The sequence below is a fragment of the Penicillium crustosum genome (assembly GCF_028827405.1).
Source record: "Penicillium crustosum strain IBT 35664 chromosome Unknown utg000002l_segment0_segment0, whole genome shotgun sequence".
In the NCBI taxonomy this organism is placed as follows: Eukaryota; Fungi; Ascomycota; class Eurotiomycetes; order Eurotiales; family Aspergillaceae; genus Penicillium; species Penicillium crustosum.
This window is the reverse complement of record NW_026623123.1, coordinates 3,494,716-3,514,882: the sequence shown is the minus strand read 5'-3', so window position 1 is coordinate 3,514,882 and position 20,167 is coordinate 3,494,716. Positions and strand designations below refer to the sequence as shown.

The following is a 20,167-nucleotide window of genomic DNA, read 5'->3' as shown; positions in this document are numbered from 1 at the left end:
TTTAAGGGTTCGTCGGTGTATAGATTCGTTTTAGAGGTAAATTTGAGGTGTATGAATTTGTTTTAGAGATAATTTGAAGGGGTTGATTGAATGGATGTTTGGCTTTTTATGTCTTGGAAGTATGGTTGTGCAGATAGGCTATTGCCTAACGGCTGTACCCGCTCGATCATACCCGCTCGATCACGACATCGGGAGTACATAGGTAGCTACAGTCAAACCTCTATATAACGAATTAATTTTGGGAATGAAATTATTCGTTATAACCAGGGATCCGTTATATAGAATACACCATATATTAAATACTAAAATATGAACGAATGTCTCCCTGCTGGCGATTCTGGGCGATGCCCCCCTGGATCTCCATCCTAAGCTTATTCAGAGTATGAATTAGCTTAATATCACCCTCCTCCTGTTGCTCCTGATAGAGCTGTAGCAGTTGCACGGCTTCAAGTGCACTAGCCGATGACACTTTAGGCATAACCTCAGGATCCTCTTCTTCCTCTTCATCATCAGGCGCCTGGAATTGAGCGAGGATTTGTAGGTCAATAGACTCGGAGCTATCGGTAACAATCTCCTCTTCAGGATTAAGAAAGTGCTGAATATCCATAGGGTTCTCGATAGCAGAGATAAATGAGAGCCTTTGTAAACCAGCCTAGACTTCCGCAAAGCTCGAAAAGCCCGAAACCCGACCCGACCCGACCCTCAAAAGGGTCGGGTTTCGAGCCTAGGTCCAAAGCTCGCAGCGGGTTTCGGGCTTTTAGGTTAAGCCCCCAGCTCGAAAGGGGGGGCCATCCGAGCCTAATCCTCCGGATCACATGATTTATGAAACTTACAGAATGTTTAGAGGCTGTTTTTTAGCCTTTAATAAATGTAATATTTAAATCAATTTAGTTCTGAATAGTAGATCTAGATTTAAATATATAAATTACAGTTTAAATTTAGAGAAATTAGTTATTTAAGAAATTAAATAAATTACAGAAGTTCATATAAAATTGTAGTTGTAGTATAGTGAGTAAATATATATCTTCAAACTCAAAATAATAATTTTATTACTTTTTATATTCTCTCACTTTCTACCGGTCGCATTTAGTTTAAATTTAATATATATATTTAAACCCTCTTTCTCTTTCTATATTTAAAAATTAAATTAAATATACCTAGGAAAAGCTGAGATACAGTGATTACAGCATTAATAACTAAGCAGTTTCATGAATGCCAAGACCATATATTTATACAATTTCGAGCCTAGGGGGGCCCGACGGGCCCCCTCGAGCCGGGGTCCGGGTCGAGCCCAAAAAGTTCGACCCCGGGCCCGTTGAGGGTCGGGTTTCGAGCCCGGAGCTTGGGCCCAAAGTTGGGCTTTGCGGAAGTCTAATCGTACGATAGGGTGGAGATATTGATAATAAACAGCATTTTCTTCGGTTGATTAAAACAGTTCGCAAAGACACATTTAAATCACGAACTATTAAATCATCATTCTATGATACTGGTATCTGGCCTTGGAATCCAAATATTGTCTATGATCAAATTGATCCTGGCTGGGAAGATGAACCAGTACTTGAGATCTATAGTCATACACCTTCGCCAGAGGCGGAAATTCCTAGCTCAGTTACGAATTCGCCGCCGAACTCGGATCAAAGGTTCTCAAAAATCGAGAATAAGCTTTAAACGATATTCGAAAACGACGAACCAGACCTTCCGAAGGTTCAAAAGCATATAAACCGTGAAATTCGTGGCGGCAAACAGGCTATCCAAGACCTAGCCCTTGCAAAGCAGACGATTAAAAAGATGCAAAGCCACAAAATTCCTGTCAAAAGATCAAAGCGTATTATAAAGGGTGCTTCTAAGTCCCCATTATCGTCAATTGCAGGCAATTCGAGGGTTCATCGACGCTGTACGAAGGAAACAAAATTGGACATTGGGAATGAGAGTGCGCACGCAAGGATTCGAGACTACTGGCTTCGGGCCAACCAAGCTCTCAAAGAAAAAGAAGAGGCATCAGGAGGTAGAGATTATCTCGATGTAGAAGATGAGGTCTTTAAATATGTAAATATAGATAGTATGGTGGCTGAAAAATAGGTCTGAAATTGAACGCATGAAGTTTTTGTGTTTAGGCATTGGTTTGTGTTTAGGCATTGGCTCACCTACACGCGGGACGGGTGTAGGTGAATGCTTAGTCACGATTATGGCGTTATGCAAAACAGAGTTTAACAAACAATCAAAGATAGTAAAGAGGTGAAACTGATTTCGAGCGCGTCTGTAACTATTTTCGGACCCGTGCGAGTACTCAGCAACTTTTGGATCATCTGGCAGAAAACTTCCCGCAAACACCCATCCAGCCAATTTGCGGGGAAACAGAAAACATTTGCCAAAATATTGATGTATTACTCATACATGCACGACTGCATATATTCGCGAAAAAGCACGGCATGGATACACTTGACCGTTTGAGCCTGTGGAAGCTAGTTCATGTCCTTGAGCATTTAGACTTGGATCCCTGTCGGGTCGAAGGTGTAGTCAAGCTTTTGTTCTTGGTCAGTGGACTGGATAAGGCTGATGATGTATACACATTGATGGTTCATTATGCCGCGTCGCGTTCGAGACTTCTTGTACGGTGTCCCCGCTTCGCCTCTCTGATGCAGAAGCGACCCGGACTAAACTACTCTATCTTGAGCAATCTCTCTGGATCTCTGTGAATTCTTCTCACGGTCAAAACTTCATTTGCCTTGTTCCGAGATACAACAAGGAAAAGGTAAAAGCCAGTTAAATTAGCGATTGAATGAATATCTTCAAGTGTAGTTCTTCCTTCAAACCCCAGTAGACCTAGGCAGCCCAAGAACCAAAGCAATTTTAAGGGTTTGTCGTATAGATATTTTAACTAAGCGATGGGTTCACCCCCCATTTGCAGCCAAAGTGATTTGGAGGCTGAGTGTTTTGCTGCTCTTTTAGAACTTGCCTCTGCAGATGATTTGACCCCTCTATATTGAGCCACAGCACACCACCTTGGAGGATCAAACCCCAGTCGAATCAAACTGTAATCCGGTGAAGAGCACTCGGAATCTCCCATCTCTTTCAGTGCACTTGTATATTTATGATCCTCACAAATCTGCTCTATAGCAAGGTGAGAGTAACTTTGATGGAACAATTCGTCCTTGGTGCGTAATTGCTGTTCTTGGTCCCATGGTTTGTATGGTGTATCTTCCTGGAAGTGGGCGAGCGGTAGATTGTCACTTTCCCCATTTGAGCATTCTTTCACACTCCTGGTAAGGTTTACGATCCCTTCTCGACGCTTGTCCAGATGCCCAGAGAGAAGAACCCGAATGGGCACCATAGATAGGGATGGCTCTAGGTAACCTTGGATGACCTTTGTTCCGATGTTGTGGAAGAAAAGAGTTGCGGCAGATTCTGACGAGCCATCAAAATGTGGTGTCGGCTCTATTTCCGAAAGAAGCTCGTCATACTGGAGCTCGTTCCGAAGCAGATGCTTACAGATCTTTCATGCTGCGGTTAAGATCTGTTGGTTTCCATATTCAAGTGAGGACTCACCTTGACAATGGATGCATTCGACAGTTGTGGAACGTAGAGATATAGCCATAAGCCAATCTCAAGCTTAAGCCATTCAAGCCCAACAAATTCAACTGCTTGGTCAATTACGTGAAAATTCCGAAGTCATCGCAGCGTGCACTTACGTTTTTGAGCGAAGAACCTAGACATGCTTTCTATCAGAGTATGATTGAAACTCGAGGACTTTCTGGTAAAGTATGAGCCTTTTATTTTCTAGTTATCTGCCCTCAATGCTAGGATTGAATGCTTGACTATCTGTTCTAATTATATTTTTGACACGCAATCAGATCACAGACTCAAATGCCACGTCATTGAGGCTATGTTGTCTAATGCAAGTATAATCAGCTGGATAGCACTCAAGCCTCCTCTTGTTCCCAAGGCAGCTTTTTCGTTCATGCTGATGCTTACTATCAATAGTCTTCCAATCCTTGAACTTTTACTATCAGTCACTTCTGGCATTAGGCAGAGATGCAGGCGATGTGCTGGCGAGGCAAACACACTAATGCAAGCAAAGCCTCACAGGAACTCAGCCTCTCGAAAGTCATGGGCTGAGCAAAATTTTATAACTTCGACATCAATATCTATTATAAATTCGAGCACTTCAAGGGTCGACGGCTTTTTATCATTCACAAGAGTGACCTTTTTCCGTGATTGCATCCACCAAGTAAAGGATTCCACACGATTTTGCCTCTCCCAGAACTATCAAAAGACTTATAAACAAGAAGTATCGATACTGAGAGAGAAATGTCCAGCAAAACTCCTCATACCGCATCATTGTCCGAACTTGAGGCCATCGAAAAATTGAGAGTCTTCGAACTGGATGGCTCGGATTGCTCCCATGATCAAGGTGAAGATCCAAGCTAAATTAAAAACTTTATACACTGCTGACTGTATGTATCAGATGAGTGGCTTGGGCTTCATGTTTGGGCGATTTTTATCAGGATAAAATTTATCGAGAGTAATCCTAAAGCCGGATTATCACCTGGAATACCTGTAACGTGGCATGAATCTTTTGTTTGCGAAATACTAAGTCCTTCAGGAACTGGACCGACTGTTCTCCAAAGGATTCAACTCCACCGGTGCTATTAAGCAGATGGTCGAAGCTGACCCACATCTGGAAAAGTCTCTTCATCATTTAAACAGACCCTCGCTTTTCAAAGCTTTGGGACTTGCTGTGAGAAACACATCATTGAACCTTGAACAAATTGTCGCTACTCTTTCGCAATTTTGTCAGTACAAGTCAGGCCCTTCCTCGCAAGAGCAGCATGTCGCAGCTAAAATGAGCAATGAACCATCGATTTCTCTATCCAACACAAGAAATGCTGAAAACCGCCGGCTAAGCGACGTTCAGAACGATACGGACCAGATTTATGAAGATCATAAATATACAAGTGCACTGAAAGAGATGGGAGATTCCGAGTGCTCTTCACCGGATTACAGTTTGATTCGACTGGGGTTTGATCCTCCAAGGTGGTGTGCTGTGGCTCAATATAGAGGGGTCAAATCATCTGCAGAGGCAAGTTCTAAAAGAGCAGCAAAACACTCAGCCTCCAAGTCACTTTGGCTGCAAATGGGAAAAGGTTCGATCGCTTAGTATGCAAATTTTGTACGACTTGAAATTGAGTGAGGTTATAAATCTGAAGATCCATTCGAACCATCAGCTTCGGCTACAAAACCTTGACGTAGAAAACTGGCTGGGATCATAGAATATACGGCAAAATTGTTTTGAAAGAAAGACGGAATAGGCAGAAAAACCACAGCTCCAGAGCCTCCTTGTCCCGTGGTACCGAAAGCCCGCTAATGCAAGTGCGCATTCACACAAAAGTGCTCGTGTTGTTAGCGTGGCGCGTAGTGTCACTCGATAAGTGATATCCGGTTCGAAGGTCGGGTAGACCAAATTTATGGCGCAATGTTTCAACGCCCAGTGGGCTTCGTTTCGGGACTGCATCATTTCAAAGCAGATGAATCGTGGAAAGCAGCGCTCAGATACATTCGATTTTCGAGTGGGGGGTTTCAGCAGCATGAACCTCAAAGGCGCTAAACAGATAGTGCCAGGTGACTTCGTTGTTTGGCCACCTTTGCACTCATATTCAAACCTCGTTCTTCTGCGAGCCTGCTCGTTATGAGCTCTTTGAAACGGTTCTGTAGACTACCTGTTCTATAAATCGCGCTCCTGCTCCGGGCATTAAGTTGTTACTCGGTGCTTATGCGTTAGAAACAGAGGCGCGGGTTCTTTTGTTGGAATCCTCATGCGCATCGGCGCCTGATTCAATGCACTGTGAGGACCCTGTGCATTAGCTCTGGCAGAAACATACACGTGGCCCAATCACAGAGTCTTTGAACTTCGCACAGCACTACATGCTGGCTGTCACCTGATTGAACGGGTTGGACTCGGGTGGAAATATTGTTTTTTTGGAAGTTTCTACTAATATCCTGTTCTTCGCTTCAAAGCACTACCGCATACCTGAACAACCTTTCAACCGTGCCTCATTCCGAGTAGACTTGAGCTATGCCGCAACGTCCGCGTCGAAAGAACAAAGAATACTACGCGATCATTACGGGGCGTATCAAAGAGCCGACAATATTCTCATCGTGGTAATACTCCTTTCTCCTGTATTACTAATTCAAGCTTTATCTAACTTAAAATTGGTAGGGGGATGCGCATCCCCGCGTGACAGGCTGCACCTCAAAATATAAAAGCTGCTATACCCTACAAGAAGCACGAACTTACATGGAAGAGATGGATGTGATAAAGGCAAAAGAGATCATAAAGAGTGAAGCAGGAGAGACTACCCCTCTGGATGGAAACGGATTCTATGCAGTTGCGAATGGGGCTAAGCCTGGTATCTACCCCTTTTACCGGCAGGTATTTTCCAATCATCCACCACGAAGATGTTCATAAAAGCTGACAATATTTAGTGGTGAGAACGGTGCGGAGAGAGAGGTCACCAAGGTGGAAGGTTCATGTCATAAAAGATTTAAGACGATGGCCCAAGCCGAAGCTTTCCTGGAGGATTGGAAAGGGACGTACGCTGAAGTTTGGAGTGAATTGATAAAGGAAGCATTGGATAGAGGTTTCAGAACTCGCGATATTCGATCTTTCGGATCTTTCGAGATGGGGCTATTCACTGAGTTATTCTTATACAAACCTGTTAGATCAACCGATGTTAATGAAATTACAGAAAAGGCAAAGAAACAGCTTTCTCTACAAGACAGCAAACGCAAGGGCTAAACCTTGATTGAATATTCACGTTCAAAACTGTATGTCCAAATCTATCATCTGTAATTTTCCATGTGACGTCCACAACCGTGTTTATTTATAGCTCGATATGAGGCTGGTTCATATCAGGAAGAAAGCTGCACGATTGCCTGATATAATGGTGGAGGTGCAAACCACGTGCTATTGATATTACCTATAGCTATTATTGTAGTTAAAATGAGCATTTATGGCCTGTTTACCTTTAATTCTCGCGGTATAGAAACGCCCCTATCAATACCAAAAGTATGAAAGTCCACACAAGCCCTAGCATCAGTAAGTGCCTTGATTCATTAAGTGCATCATGGTAGTTTTCGAAATACCAAAAGCGTCTCGCAGCAAAAGCTGCAGTTCCGAACGATGACATGTAAGTAATGAGTGGTCTTAACTTCAAGAACAGCGTTAGCGATGCTTGTAGTATACTTAGCCTCAATTCCCGCATTTGTAGGTATTTCAAACTCGAAAGCGGCCTGTGACATTGATCAGAAAATGCTCACAGTCCCGTCAGAGGCTTTTTGAGATATTTACACATCCGAGTTTTCCGCTGGAAAATCGCAAGCAACAATTAGCGAACACTCTTATCAAACGAATTTTGCCTTTAGGCAGGTTGTTGGTAGCCCCATCCTCTGCGTTATATTTAGGTTTTGATCTTTCCATCCATGTAAACAAAAAAGTAGTTTGGATCCGCCTCAGACTTTTTCTTCAACAAATGCTTCTGCACTTTTTGCCCCAGTCAAGAATGTAGTTGCATTTAGTAATGGCCCCATCTGATCCTCTGGCCACAGGAGAATCGAACTTGCCCCCCGAGTGAGGCGACCATATTCCCGGCCCCACGTAGCAGACATGGATGCACGGAATATGCATACAATGACTCGCGTACATCGAACCAATAGGATCGAGAACACGTTGCAATTCAGCAATGTTTCTGCACGCATAAAACAGCATCACTTCTTTTGCGCTTTCAGTTATGAGGCTCATGGAACTTCCCCTCGTACGTTTGTAGAACACCCGTTCGCATGTACAGTATGATCGGAATCTGTAAAATGCTGTTCACAATTATATGGAACAGTCAGTCGTAATAATTTTCGGCACTTTCTTTTGAAAGAGAAAGCTATAAAATTTCTTGCTATCCCCCTTATCGTCAAGAAATCTTTCTTTTCAAATTGGCAGCCCTTTGACTATTAAGAACCCAACACTGTCTTCTCATCATGTCTTCTTCTAGTGTACAAACCTCTTCGAGCGCAAGTCAATGTGTTGCCCCTTCGATCTTAATAGCGATAGCGTTGAGAGCTTTCTTAAGCAAGTTAGTGTACTGGCGTCAAGTCCTGAATCCCAAGCCGCGTCGGTGATGTTTGAATTAATGGACATCAGCGCGAACAAATCCACGCTAAAGATGAAGAACTAAAGAAATCCAAAGATGCAATACTCGATCTAAAGGAAAGAAAGCCAGTCGCCATTGAGGAAATGTTTGCAGCCAACGAGAGCGAAAAGGCAAAGCAAAAAGAAGCCTTTGATCGCGTCGAGTCACTTTGTGCATCAGCTGACCAAAAACACAGAAATCTCATCGAGTACTCCAACAAATACAAGGACTCCGCCAGCAGATAGACATCCTGAAGTCATCATTTTCACTGGAGCTCGGCAAAGTTTCTCAATCAGCGAAGGACATCAGCACACCCCAGCAGAACTTAAAAGAAAAAGAGAAAGCCATTGACAAGATGAAGGCTTCTGGATCAAGTCTCAAATCAATGCTCAGCGCAGCAGAAGGTGGAAGAGCTAGAAGCTGAAAAGGTCTCATTGGATACGGAACTACAAGCGAGCCAAGGCCGACTCCAAACCCTCGAAAGCTTCGGTGTTCAGCAATTGGAGCTTGATAAAGATTCAATGCAAGTTACGTTGGGTACTTAACAACATTCCTACGCTAATTTATCTCACTCAGATTAAGGGACTTCATAGGTCTGTGGAGCTTTGCTTTAAGTGAGATATTCACCATCTTGAGGAAGGATCTTGATGAGAAAGTTTTTAAGATATGTCTATAATCTAAACCCGCTTTACGACAGATCCACTAATTCGTTCAATCTTAAGGATAAATCGATCTGGGACAAGCTCCCAATAGAAAATGCTAAATTTGCACAACAATATGTCCCGCTAGTATCCTCAAACTCCCTCGGAGCTAAAGGAACACGTCTAGCCATGACTCTGGCCATCCTGTCAAGAGAGATTTACAAACATATTTTCCAGTTAAGTTATATCTTACCGGAAGATTGAGAAATCTACGGAATTCTCAGTTAACTCGCCGAGAATGATACCGAGAAGTAAAGTTTTTGCCGACGTATTCTTCTCTCGATTGATCACAGTGTCGAAGAAAGTATTCTCCGGGAAAGAATTTAGACGGTGATCCGCAATATATCGTCATATTTGTAGAAATTGCTCTCGGATACTTAGTATACTGCGATCTACATAAGTATTGAGAAAATCGTACAAAGAGCTGCTGAATTTTGGTTTCCAATCTAGCGAGCTTAGTAGAGATAAGAAACAGCATTCGATCTAGTCGACTTCGAGGATAACGATTGGGAGCCCTTCCGCTTTCCCGGGGGATAATACGATCCTAAATAGGTAGGATTAAGTTGTGCGAGACGTGAATATTCTCACCGTGTTCCCATGTATCTCTTTAGTTAAGGACGGCGATCGTGATCCTTTAACTCAAATTGTCTAATTGAGGAGCACACAGAAGCTGTATATAGAAGCAGTGTTATAGATAGTCAAATTTCAACTAGCTTCTTCGTCCTAAAGAGGTTATCGACCCACTCTAGACGGAAGTCTATCACTCAGAACACTGATCGACCAAACGGCGCCTCGTTTTTAGGAAAATCGCTAAAGCCTTAATAAAATGGCTACGAAAATGATCATAGATCTCGCCTACGGGGTTTCACTATGAGTATTATTGGCGACCGTTGAATAAGTGACGAACAGAGATTAACAATTATTTACTTAGATATCTTATTTCTTATACTCGATCCTTCTAACTGTATAGACCTAATTTACAAATTACCTATTTAATAATCCTTATATATGACGTAGATACTAGATCTGATTTCGATTCAGGTAAAGCCAATGAAAGAAGTTATTTATTGATAGATAAATGTCACAGACCCCGTTATAGTCGAGTAGAAATCAATTGTATAGCGTTGAAAATGCATAACTTTATCAAACTTTCGATTATATATATTACACGAGATTACGGTGCCAGCTGCAATGTTTTGAAGATGCTTTCGCTTGATATACTTCGAAATATTATTATACGATACAAATTGCTACACACGCTTCTTTATATCTAGTTCTTTTTATCCTAGACAAATAAAGCAAAACAGAGGTCGGTGATCCTTCATAATAGATCGGAAAGCAGCCTTAAGAGGAAAATCTGGTTGAAACTTACTCTCGGTCGCTTTATCTTCTAAGGGGTAATTATTAGGACTATCTAGCTTAACCACGTTATTCTCAAAACGTTTATTACGCGGCAGACGGCACGTTTCCCCTTCCTCAAATTGATAATAAATAGCGATAGCATCGATTTCTTCAGTCCGCCGACGTATCTCTTAATCTAAAGTTGGCGGTAGCAGACTTAATAGGCATTCGATAAGACGCTTTTAAGATAGAGGAAGCTCCTCCGATCTTTATAGTTTTGTTTTAACCGCTTTTTTAAGCGTAGCCTCGGACAGCTATCGTTGAACTTCTAATATAGGTTGCTCTTAGTCGTATTTCTCCTAAAGCTATAATAGTAAGGCATTTCTGGCCCGTTCTCTCGCGCCGTTAATTTCTTGATTTAGCTTTCTATAAGCGTTAGACCTTGCCAACTCCCATGGGAGTGGTCCCATGGGAGTGCCAAGAATGGGACTAAGCAGTCCAGTCCGCTCCCATGGGACTTTGATGGGACTCCCATGGGACTGTAAACAGTGCAAACATGTAGAAAAATGTGACCTGCATAACTTATGAAGAATGCCACTGTTTTTTTGGGTATTTTAATTACTCAAAGAATAGAGATAATAATACTTTAGGCTTGGTATTAGGACAAAAATAGTAGATTTGCAGTGCTATATCTAGAGCGCAATTTCTGATAGACAGTAGAATTTGATATTTTAACAGCTGTTAAAAAATTCTATACTAATCTATCTCTATTATGTATAAGTATACAAATCATCATCTCTTCGTCGCTTGCGTTCTCTTTGGGGACGTTGTTGACTGAACGGAATCACTGGTAATTGGTGGCGTATAGAATGATCTGGCTCTGCCTCTTCTGTGGCGGTATCCATTAGACTGCGACATCGCCCGTCCATGGGCACTAGAAAGTGTCCACGGCCCGTGGGCCTTTTGAAATTCGACGCCCATCGCCCATCCTTATGCAAAAATAATGCAAAAATTACCCTATTCGGCGATTTTATGTACATAACTAGTTCTTGGCAGTACCCACCGTGCCAAGAGTGCCCGCATATGTCTTGGCGACGCTAAAAATGTCTCCACAAAAACGGGCGTTGTCGCAGTCTAGTATCCATATTGTCTGGATTAACGTTATCGGCTTCATCGTCTATACTGTCTTCGCCATCTTCACTATCACTGATTGGCTCTGGTATATAGTCAGGAAGTCCTACCTCCCTTTGTTCGTCAATCTCTGTTCTTTCGTCTTAGTTAAGAACGGATTTAGGTTGAACAGTATCCTTAGTTTCTTCATCTCTAATATCAAACCTTAATAAACAACGGAGTATTATTAGATCTTGAATCGTCGATTTATTTAAAGAGCCCCGTCGGTAATAGCAAATATCGCGAGCAGTACTAAAGAGACGCTCAATACCTACGCCTATAGCTGGGATCGAAAAGACGTCCCGTATAAGTCCTACGAGTATCGGAAAGTTACGCGCATTCTCCCTCTAGAAATGGTATAGATTCGTTGCGCTCCATTCTATAGAGAGTTAGTAACGTAGTTCGTAAAATAGTAAAAGGATAGTATAAACTTACTAAGATTGAGATATCCCTTAAGTTCTTCTTCCCAACTAGACTGCGACATCGCCCATGGACGGGCGGGTGGGCAGTGCCCACGGGCCTTATGTAAGCGGGCGATGGGCACTATCAATACGCCCATGGACGGGCCCTACCCTTAGGGCCCATTGTCCATGGACACCGTGGGCGCCCGTGGGCCTTTTTAGTAAGCAAAATTAGCGCAACACGTGATTTTAATTGACAGATTTCAAAATATTTCAACTAAATTTATATTTTTTATATATTTACAATCATAATTCCGGATTTTAATAAGATATATATAAATATATATACTATAATTTACTATATATCTAATTTTTATATATATTTAAGACAACTTTATATAATGGTGGGCATCGTGGGCATGCCCGCCGTGGGCATGCCCGTGGGCCTTGGGCGTTATGGACGGGCACTCGAAAATCCAAATAGCCCAAGGCCCACCGTGGACGGGCGATGGGCACCTCCTAGGTGCCCATGGACGGGCGATGTCGCAGTCTATTCCCAACTAGTAGCTTTTAATAGTAGTGGGGGCGGTAGCTAATCCTTAGCGAGAAGGCTTGCTATTTTATCCTCTATATAATATACCGAAGGTATCGCTGTAGGTAGTACTTCCCTTTCTAGCTGATATTTCGAATAGTCTTCAAGATAGCTATAAAGCGAAGACTTATATATATTATACTAAGAGGAAATAGTATTATTGAGCTAAACCTAACCTAACTATTCTAGGCCTTCAAAAAACTTAAGCTTATACTAGGGAGCAAGAATAGTACCTATAGCGTATAAGCTATTATAGGCTTCCTCTATTAATTAGTAGTATACCGAAAGCTTTTCCCTTCTAGCTTTAAGAGCCGCTAGTATAGCCTTCTTCTAGGGTACCTTCTTACGACGAAGTCGGGCCTAGGTAGACTGCGACATCGCCCGTCCATGGGCACTAGAAAGTGTCCACGGCCCGTGGGCCTTTTGAAATTCGACGCCCATCGCCCATCCTTATGCAAAAATAATGCAAAAATTACCCTATTCGGCGATTTTATGTACATAACTAGTTCTTGGCAGTACCCACCGTGCCAAGAGTGCCCGCATATGTCTTGGCGACGCTAAAAATGTCTCCACAAAAACGGGCGTTGTCGCAGTCTAGGCCTAGGATTGTTCAAAATATATAAATAGCCGGTTATATACTATAAAAATATTGTAAATAGTTGTTATCTTAATCTTTAATAGACCGACCGTCTACTTGTAGAAAGGCTTTATAATACAGAGTAGGTAATCGATTTAGCGCTACTCCCCTTTACTAATATAGAACTTAAGGCGCTAGTGCTCTATATAATACCGCTAGAATATTGTCTAAAGGCGCTTAGTACGCTAGAGTATAAGATATATAGAATTCTACCGAGTACGGATATCTTAGATTGGAGCTAGCTTTATTCCGTCGCTCTAGAGATTTAGAAAGGCCTCCCGTCGCTGTAGGCTAGTATTAATAAATATAGTAAAAGCGCGAACCTATAATTATAATTAATATAAGATACCTTTATAGAGGTTAGATATATACCTTTATAAGTATATAAATAATTCCCTTCTATAGCTTTGCTTACTAAAGGATACTCCTATTTTCTTCTAACTATACGGTCGCGGTTTTATTATTCTTTGGATTGGCCTTTATTAAGCTAAGAAGATCTTTTAGACTTAACTAAATTATATAGGTAAGGTATAGAACCCGTATAATCTTAGTAGAATCCGGGAGATCTATCTATCGGATCGATTTATAAAGACTTTCAACTATAGTTTTGTTATTTAACGTATTATCAGTAGTAATTGCAATCACCCTATTAACGATCCTATAGTCAGAAAGAATACTAAGGAGAACCTCCGCTAAGTAAGCGCCGGTATACTAGCTATAAACCGGTATAAAGCCTAGAAGTATCTTATAATATACCCAATCGATATCTACAAAATACCCTATAATCGCTATAAACGCTTATTGGAATAGTAAGATCTAGCAGTTAAGAGTAATCGAGAGCTTTATCCTAATAGGGAGGTAGGAGAGTAGCTTTTACTGTTCTGCCTAGACAATTGATTAGAGTCGATACCGCGCAGTTTTCGGTAAAAGAAGGCTTAAAGGTTATAGTGAAAGCTATACCTCTGCTATAAGATCTTAGAATTCTTAGTGCCGGAGGATTTGAAATAGAAGGCGAGAGTTTGCGATAAATTTTATCTAGACTCTCTTAAATCTTTATAGATTAAAGGCCTTTCGAGTAGATATACGGTTTGACTAAGAATAATATAGAAGTTAGCCTTAGATAGATTATTTATAAGACCCTAGTCTTACCGAAAGTTCAAACGATTATTATATATCCTATTAGGTTAAGTCCTTTTGTACGCTAGTTTTATATACGCGGCTACTTAAGTACGTAGTTAGGGATTTCGACCTATTTAAGATTGATAATAGGTACGATAGCACCTTTCTATATCTCCGATAGAGTACTATTGGTTTTCTAGTTTAATAGTATACTACCTAGTCAAACTGATCCCAAGCAGAAGATATATATTATACTTCGAAGTTTACTTTATAGAGTAGAGGGTATAGATAAGTACCAGTTATATTCTGTGAAGGGCTGAAGCTTTATTGATTCAATTAGGCTAGGCCAACATGCTGTTTACATCAATCTTAGAGAAAAGGTAACTATCTACTGGCGATGGGGGTTTATGTATGTTATGGGCACGTGCCTCACGTGATCCAAGCCGGGCTCTGGCCCGTTACAGTACCCCCCCTTTAGATTGATCCTCACAATAGGCACGATGATGTCGCCGTCGGCGTTGAAACGGTGCCGAGAGGGCCTCGGAACGGGCCCGTATCGTCGTTCGTAGTCATCAAGTGCTGAGCAGCTCTCAACCAGATCCAACCTCTCCCATGTCGTTTCTGCATATCCCACCCATTTCACCAGAACCTCAGTCTGTATTCCCCTACCAACTCGTTTCTCCCGTGTCGACAATATTTCTTCAACTTCGTACTCCAGCTCGCCATCGACTAGAACTGGGGGTGGCTGCGAATCGTCCACGATTTGTGACGGAAACGGGTCCGTTGCGGCAGGTCGAATCAACTCTACGTGGAAGACTGGGTGTATGCCAGAAGGCACATTGAGGCGCACAGTGTGGGACGTAGGCACCTCTTCAACTTGGTATTGTGCATGAATCCAGTCTAGTTTCTTCGACGGGCGCTGAGAGCGCACGTTTCGTAGGTTCAACCATACCCGATCTCCTACATGGTAGGTAGGTGCTGCTTGCCGAGATCGGTTTGCATGTTCCTGCTGCTTCTCCTGCGCTACTGCAATCGCTGACTGTGCCCAATCGGTGGCTTCTCGTAGTCGATTCACGAACGTTTCGCCAGCGCGTGCGGGCTGAGTCATCATTGTTCCGAGAGCGTTCGTACTACTGTCTTCGATTCCTAGGGGGTCGATATGATACCCATGGGTAAAGAAGAACGGGGATAAACCTGTTGAGGAGGCGTCTCGGTTGTTAATCGCGATGGCTACTATTGGTAGTAGCCCCATCCAGTCGTCCTGAGCGTAGGCAATGAACGTTCGCATGATCCGTTCGACCTCTTGGTTCGCTCGCTCTGTTGCTCCATCTGATTGGGGGTGGAAGGCGGTAGATAATCGTCGCTGAATCGATAGTTTCTCGCAGACGATTCGCCAGAACCCACCTACGAATTGCGAGCCTCGGTCGCTCGTGATCGTTAGCGGGAGTCCGTGGTGCATATAGAAATGCGTTAAGAAGACTTCCGCCACCCGTCCTGCCGTGATTTCTGTCATACCAATTAAGATGACCCCTTTTGTCAACCTATCCGTTATAACCAATAGATTCGTGGCTCCGTTTTCCTTCGACGGGGGTAGGTCTGTGATGAAATCCATTGCTATTTCGGCCCAGATTCGTTGGGGAATCGGTAACGGTTTTAACAACCCGTGTTTCGTATCGCGCCAGACTGTGCTCCTTCCACATACCGTACAGTTTCGTAGGAATCGTCGTACATCTTTGGCTGCGCCGGGCCAGAAGAACCGTCGAGATAGTATCGAGTATGTGGCATCTCGTCCTGGGTGCCCGGTGATATGAGAATCGTGAATCTTCTGGATGATCCCTGTGCGTAATGGCTCGCTGTCTGGGATCCATAATCGCTGGCGGAAACATAGTAGCCCTCGTTCATCGAGGTGACATTCCGATAGGCTAGTCTTCACGCCCGTTTCGGCGGCGATTCGGCGGTCTCCCTGCTGTAGAGCTTGGGAGTATAGCTGATATGTGCCATCTGTCGCCCTGCCCTTCTTCCATTCCTCCTGTAACTCGGGTTCTTCAAAGAGGGAAACTGGGGTATTGAAGTCTAATCGCGCTTCTTCCTCTGAGGCATCGGTGACTGCTTGTCTTGGTCTGCTCAGTCGAACCGAGACCTTTTCGAAGAGGGTTCGGAACCGATTCGATAGTCGTTCGTCAGTAGCATCCTGTGGCATATCTTGGCCCCGTCGTGAGAGTGCATCGGGAAGCACTGCGAGCTTCCCAGGCCGATAGTGTAACGTGAAGTCGAATTCTGCCATTAAGCCTGCCCATCTCATCTGCCGTTCACTAAGGTGCTGCGCTTTGTTGAAGTATCGTAGGTTTTTATGGTCTGTTACGATAGTGAATCGTGGGACCATCTTCAACTCAGGCCTCCATTCCCGTAGTGCGCGTATGATCGCTAGCAACTCCTTGTCGTGGATCTCGTAGTTCGACTCTGCTGGGGTCAATTTCTGCGAGATATAGGCACAGGGGGCCAACTGGCCGTCGTCTTGTCGTTGAGATAGTACAGCTCCCGTAGCCCATCCGGATGCATCGGTTTCTACTACCGTCTCTCTTTCTTCTTCGAAGTGTGCTAGGATTGGGGCATTAATAAAGAGGTCCTTAAGTTCTGTGAAGGACTGCTGGCAAGCTTCATCCCATTGGAACACCACGTCCTTCTTCGTGAGCCGGGTCAACGGTGCCGATAAGGCAGCGAATCGGGGTATAAACGATCTATAGAAGTTGGCGAATCCGAGGAATCCGCGCACATCGCGTACTGATTTCGGGGCTTCCCACGCACGTATTGCTTCCACTTTCTTCGGGTCCACGTGAATTCCCTCGCCTGCACGGATAATGAATCCAAGGTATTTAACAGAGCTCTGTTCGAACTCCGACTTTCCAATGTCGCATTGCAACCCCGCGTCCTTAAGCTTCCGTAGCACTTCGTGTACTTTTCGGCGGTGATCCTCTATCGAACCGCTAGAGTAAATGATGATGTCGTCGACATACGCTGATACAAAGTCGTCGAGGTACTCTTGTAGGGTTTGGTTGATGAACCGTTGGAATGTCGCTGGCGCTCCGGTGAGGCCAAAAGGCGTAACATTCCACTCAAAGAGGCCGTATCGGGTACGAAACGCTGTCTTCCATTCCTCTCCTGGTGCTACCCGTACTTTGTGAAACGCTGCGATGATATCCAGTTTCGTAAACCACTTCGCTTTCGCCATATTCCGTAGGGTTTCTCGGATAAGGGGTAGTGGATAGCGATCTTTTACGCTTAGGTCGTTTAACCCCCTATAATCGACACAGAATCGAACTCCCCCGCCCGGTTTCCTCACTAGGAGTACTGGGGCGGCTGCGGGTGACTTGCTAACACGGATGAAGTTCTTATCCAGTAGATCTGTCAACGTTTTTCGTAGGTATAAAAGCTCCTCTTTATTCATTCCGTATAGTGGACCGTAAGGCGGGTGTTCTTCGTTACCATTTCGGTCGCGATTCAGTGGTATCTTATGGTCGATTCCAGGTCGATGTGGTGGTAGCTTATCAGCTAACTGTTGGCTAAAGACATCCAGCCATTGCCAGTACCGTTTCGGTAGCTTTTCCTTCAAATCGACATGCTTCTTAGGTCGTAGTGCTTTGTCGATATCGTCTAGCGTGACTTTCCCAATCTGTAGGCGATCCGGTCGAGGGGTGCTATCGAATAGCTGCCGAATCGACTTGGCTGAAGCGCGGTTAACACGTAGTGCTTTTGTACCGACCGGTCCGATGGTCCTATTCTTTCGATTCCAGCATCTGGTTTTCTCTCTGGTTTTAGAGAAAATGTCCATATATCCTTTGTTCGGCGAGTATATTCCATCGACGTCCTTGATCCACGGGAGGCCAAGAATGATTTCGTCTATCTGGTCCTCAATGATATACGCAAAGATCGTACCGTTCTGGTGGCCGTGGATATCCGCATTGAAATACGTGACGTGGGTGATTCGGCCCTGATTCGCTACCACTCCGTCTAGCTGTCGGGGACGAATCTGTATGCGCGGAAGGTCGAGAGATTTAGCGAGTGCTCCATTTACTGTTGCGTAGCTTAGACAGCCATGATCGACTAGTGCTTCTGCAAACTGGATTCCATTCACTCTAACGTCAACTAGGAACGGTGGTTCCTCGCTTCTGTCTAGTTTCTCGACCCCCTTTCGCTCCTGCTCGCGGCTAAGAACAGGAGCTACTCGTTTTCCGACTCACTATTGGTCTGTACGCTCTCTTCTGTCGAACTAGGTTCGGTATCTTCCTCGACTACTGCTCGCGATTTCTTGATACGGGCGGTTCGTTTATGTTTCGGCGGCTTTTCGCTACTGTCGCGATCCTCCTTCCTTTTCGGCTTGCTTGCCGCCACGCGGTTTTTCTGCTCTGGGCGTCTTGCTGGTAAGAGCGGGCACTCCGAAATCCAGCAGCCGGGCTTTCCACAACGTAGGCAGCGGCCTTCTTCCCGGCGGCTGCTTATCTCTTCTTCACTAACCCATTGTGCTCTCTTTGGTCGTTCGTGGCGTTCGCGACTGATTCGTCGGTGATTCGCGTGCGGATCGACGCGGTTTACCGATACCGTCGGGGTCCAATCCATTTCATCTACAGATTTCGTAGAGCGGCGAGTGGGCGGTTTACTTATGTTCAACGCGTCCATATCTGTGCTAATTTCGTGAAGACGGGAGATTAAGCCTTGGAAGGTGGCGGGTATACCACGATTCATCAGCGAATTGCTCATAGTTCGATTTAGGGAACCGAGCAAGATCTGTCGCTTAGCTTCGTCGGGCCATTCTAGTGCTCCAGCGTCGGCGAACTCCTTTTCTAGCCGTGGTAGGAATTTCGAGAAAGCCATACCTTCAGATTGATTGATCTGGTGAAGGCGTCGGGCAGCCCGTGCTTGTGCGTTTGGGTCACCATAGATCTTTTCTAGGTAATCTAGGAGCTCTTCCGGGGTGCCGTCGTTTCGTCGGTGTTTCACATACGTCCCGGTGTTCTTCCAGGCGAGCTTCTCTAGCCGGGAGAATACGTACATAAATTGTTCGTGTGTGGCACCAATAGCTTCGCCATCGACTGCCAGTTTGTTTTCCATCGTGATGCGCCATGTAGGCCAGTCATTTACACTTCCCGCGAATAACACTGGGTCGGGGAGTCTCGCTCTTGGTCGGCGGTAGGGCTCTCCGATACTCGACGGTGTTTCGGTGGCGGTTCGTACTTGTTCCGTGACCGTTTCGCTAGTGATCTCATCGGTTTGATTGCTGATGCCTTGTTGTGCTATCATCTCTTCGAGGCGGCGGATTCGCTCTCCTTGTGCGGCGGAGAGTCGTTCCTGGGTTGCCGCGTGCTGCTCTTGTGCAGTCACCATCCGCTGTTGGGAGGTAGTGAACTGCTCCATTGCTTCGCCATGGGCTTGTTGATTCCTCATCATCTGTTGCATTATAGCTTCCACCCACTGTGGGGGTGTACTCTGCTGAGCCTGAGGTTCCATGGTTACTGGTATTCTGTTGGTGCTTCGTCGCTGAATCGGGGGTGATTCAGGGGTAATTCTTCTGCTATGCCTAGGGATTGTCGCTTCTAGGGCTTTTCCGTTGGGGTCCGATGGTTTAACGATAAGAATCGGAAGATTGATGTATGTGAAGGGCTGAAGCTTTATTGATTCAATTAGGCTAGGCCAACATGCTGTTTACATCAATCTTAGAGAAAAGGTAACTATCTACTGGCGATGGGGGTTTATGTATGTTATGGGCACGTGCCTCACGTGATCCAAGCCGGGCTCTGGCCCGTTACACTACGGGTGTCCTATAGGAGTCCCGCGGGAGTCCCGTAGGAGTCCTATAGGAGTCCTATCAAGTCAGGGGTATAGTCAGTTTTAAGGGTCAACCCGATCCCCTAGCATTTTGATAGAATTTCTTATATAAAGGCTTCCAAAGCTCAATTTTCTGATCCCAGTTAAAAAACTGACAGTCGTATCAAATCATTGTATCTTCTACTGCCATTTTTCTGACCTCGGTC

At 44.3% G+C, this 20,167-nt stretch overlaps 1 protein-coding gene across 1 annotated transcript; it reads right to left on the bottom strand.

Moving 5' to 3' along the window:
- Positions 1-2,878: 2,878 nt before the first annotated feature.
- Positions 2,879-3,714, bottom strand: N7487_004835 (double-stranded RNA binding motif domain-containing protein; the record flags this gene model as incomplete). Its single annotated transcript, XM_056872582.1, has 3 exons — positions 2,879-3,493; positions 3,547-3,638; positions 3,690-3,714. 3 exons carry the CDS (start codon positions 3,712-3,714, stop codon positions 2,879-2,881), a joined length of 732 nt encoding a protein of 243 aa, XP_056730302.1.
- Positions 3,715-20,167: the final 16,453 nt, after the last annotated feature.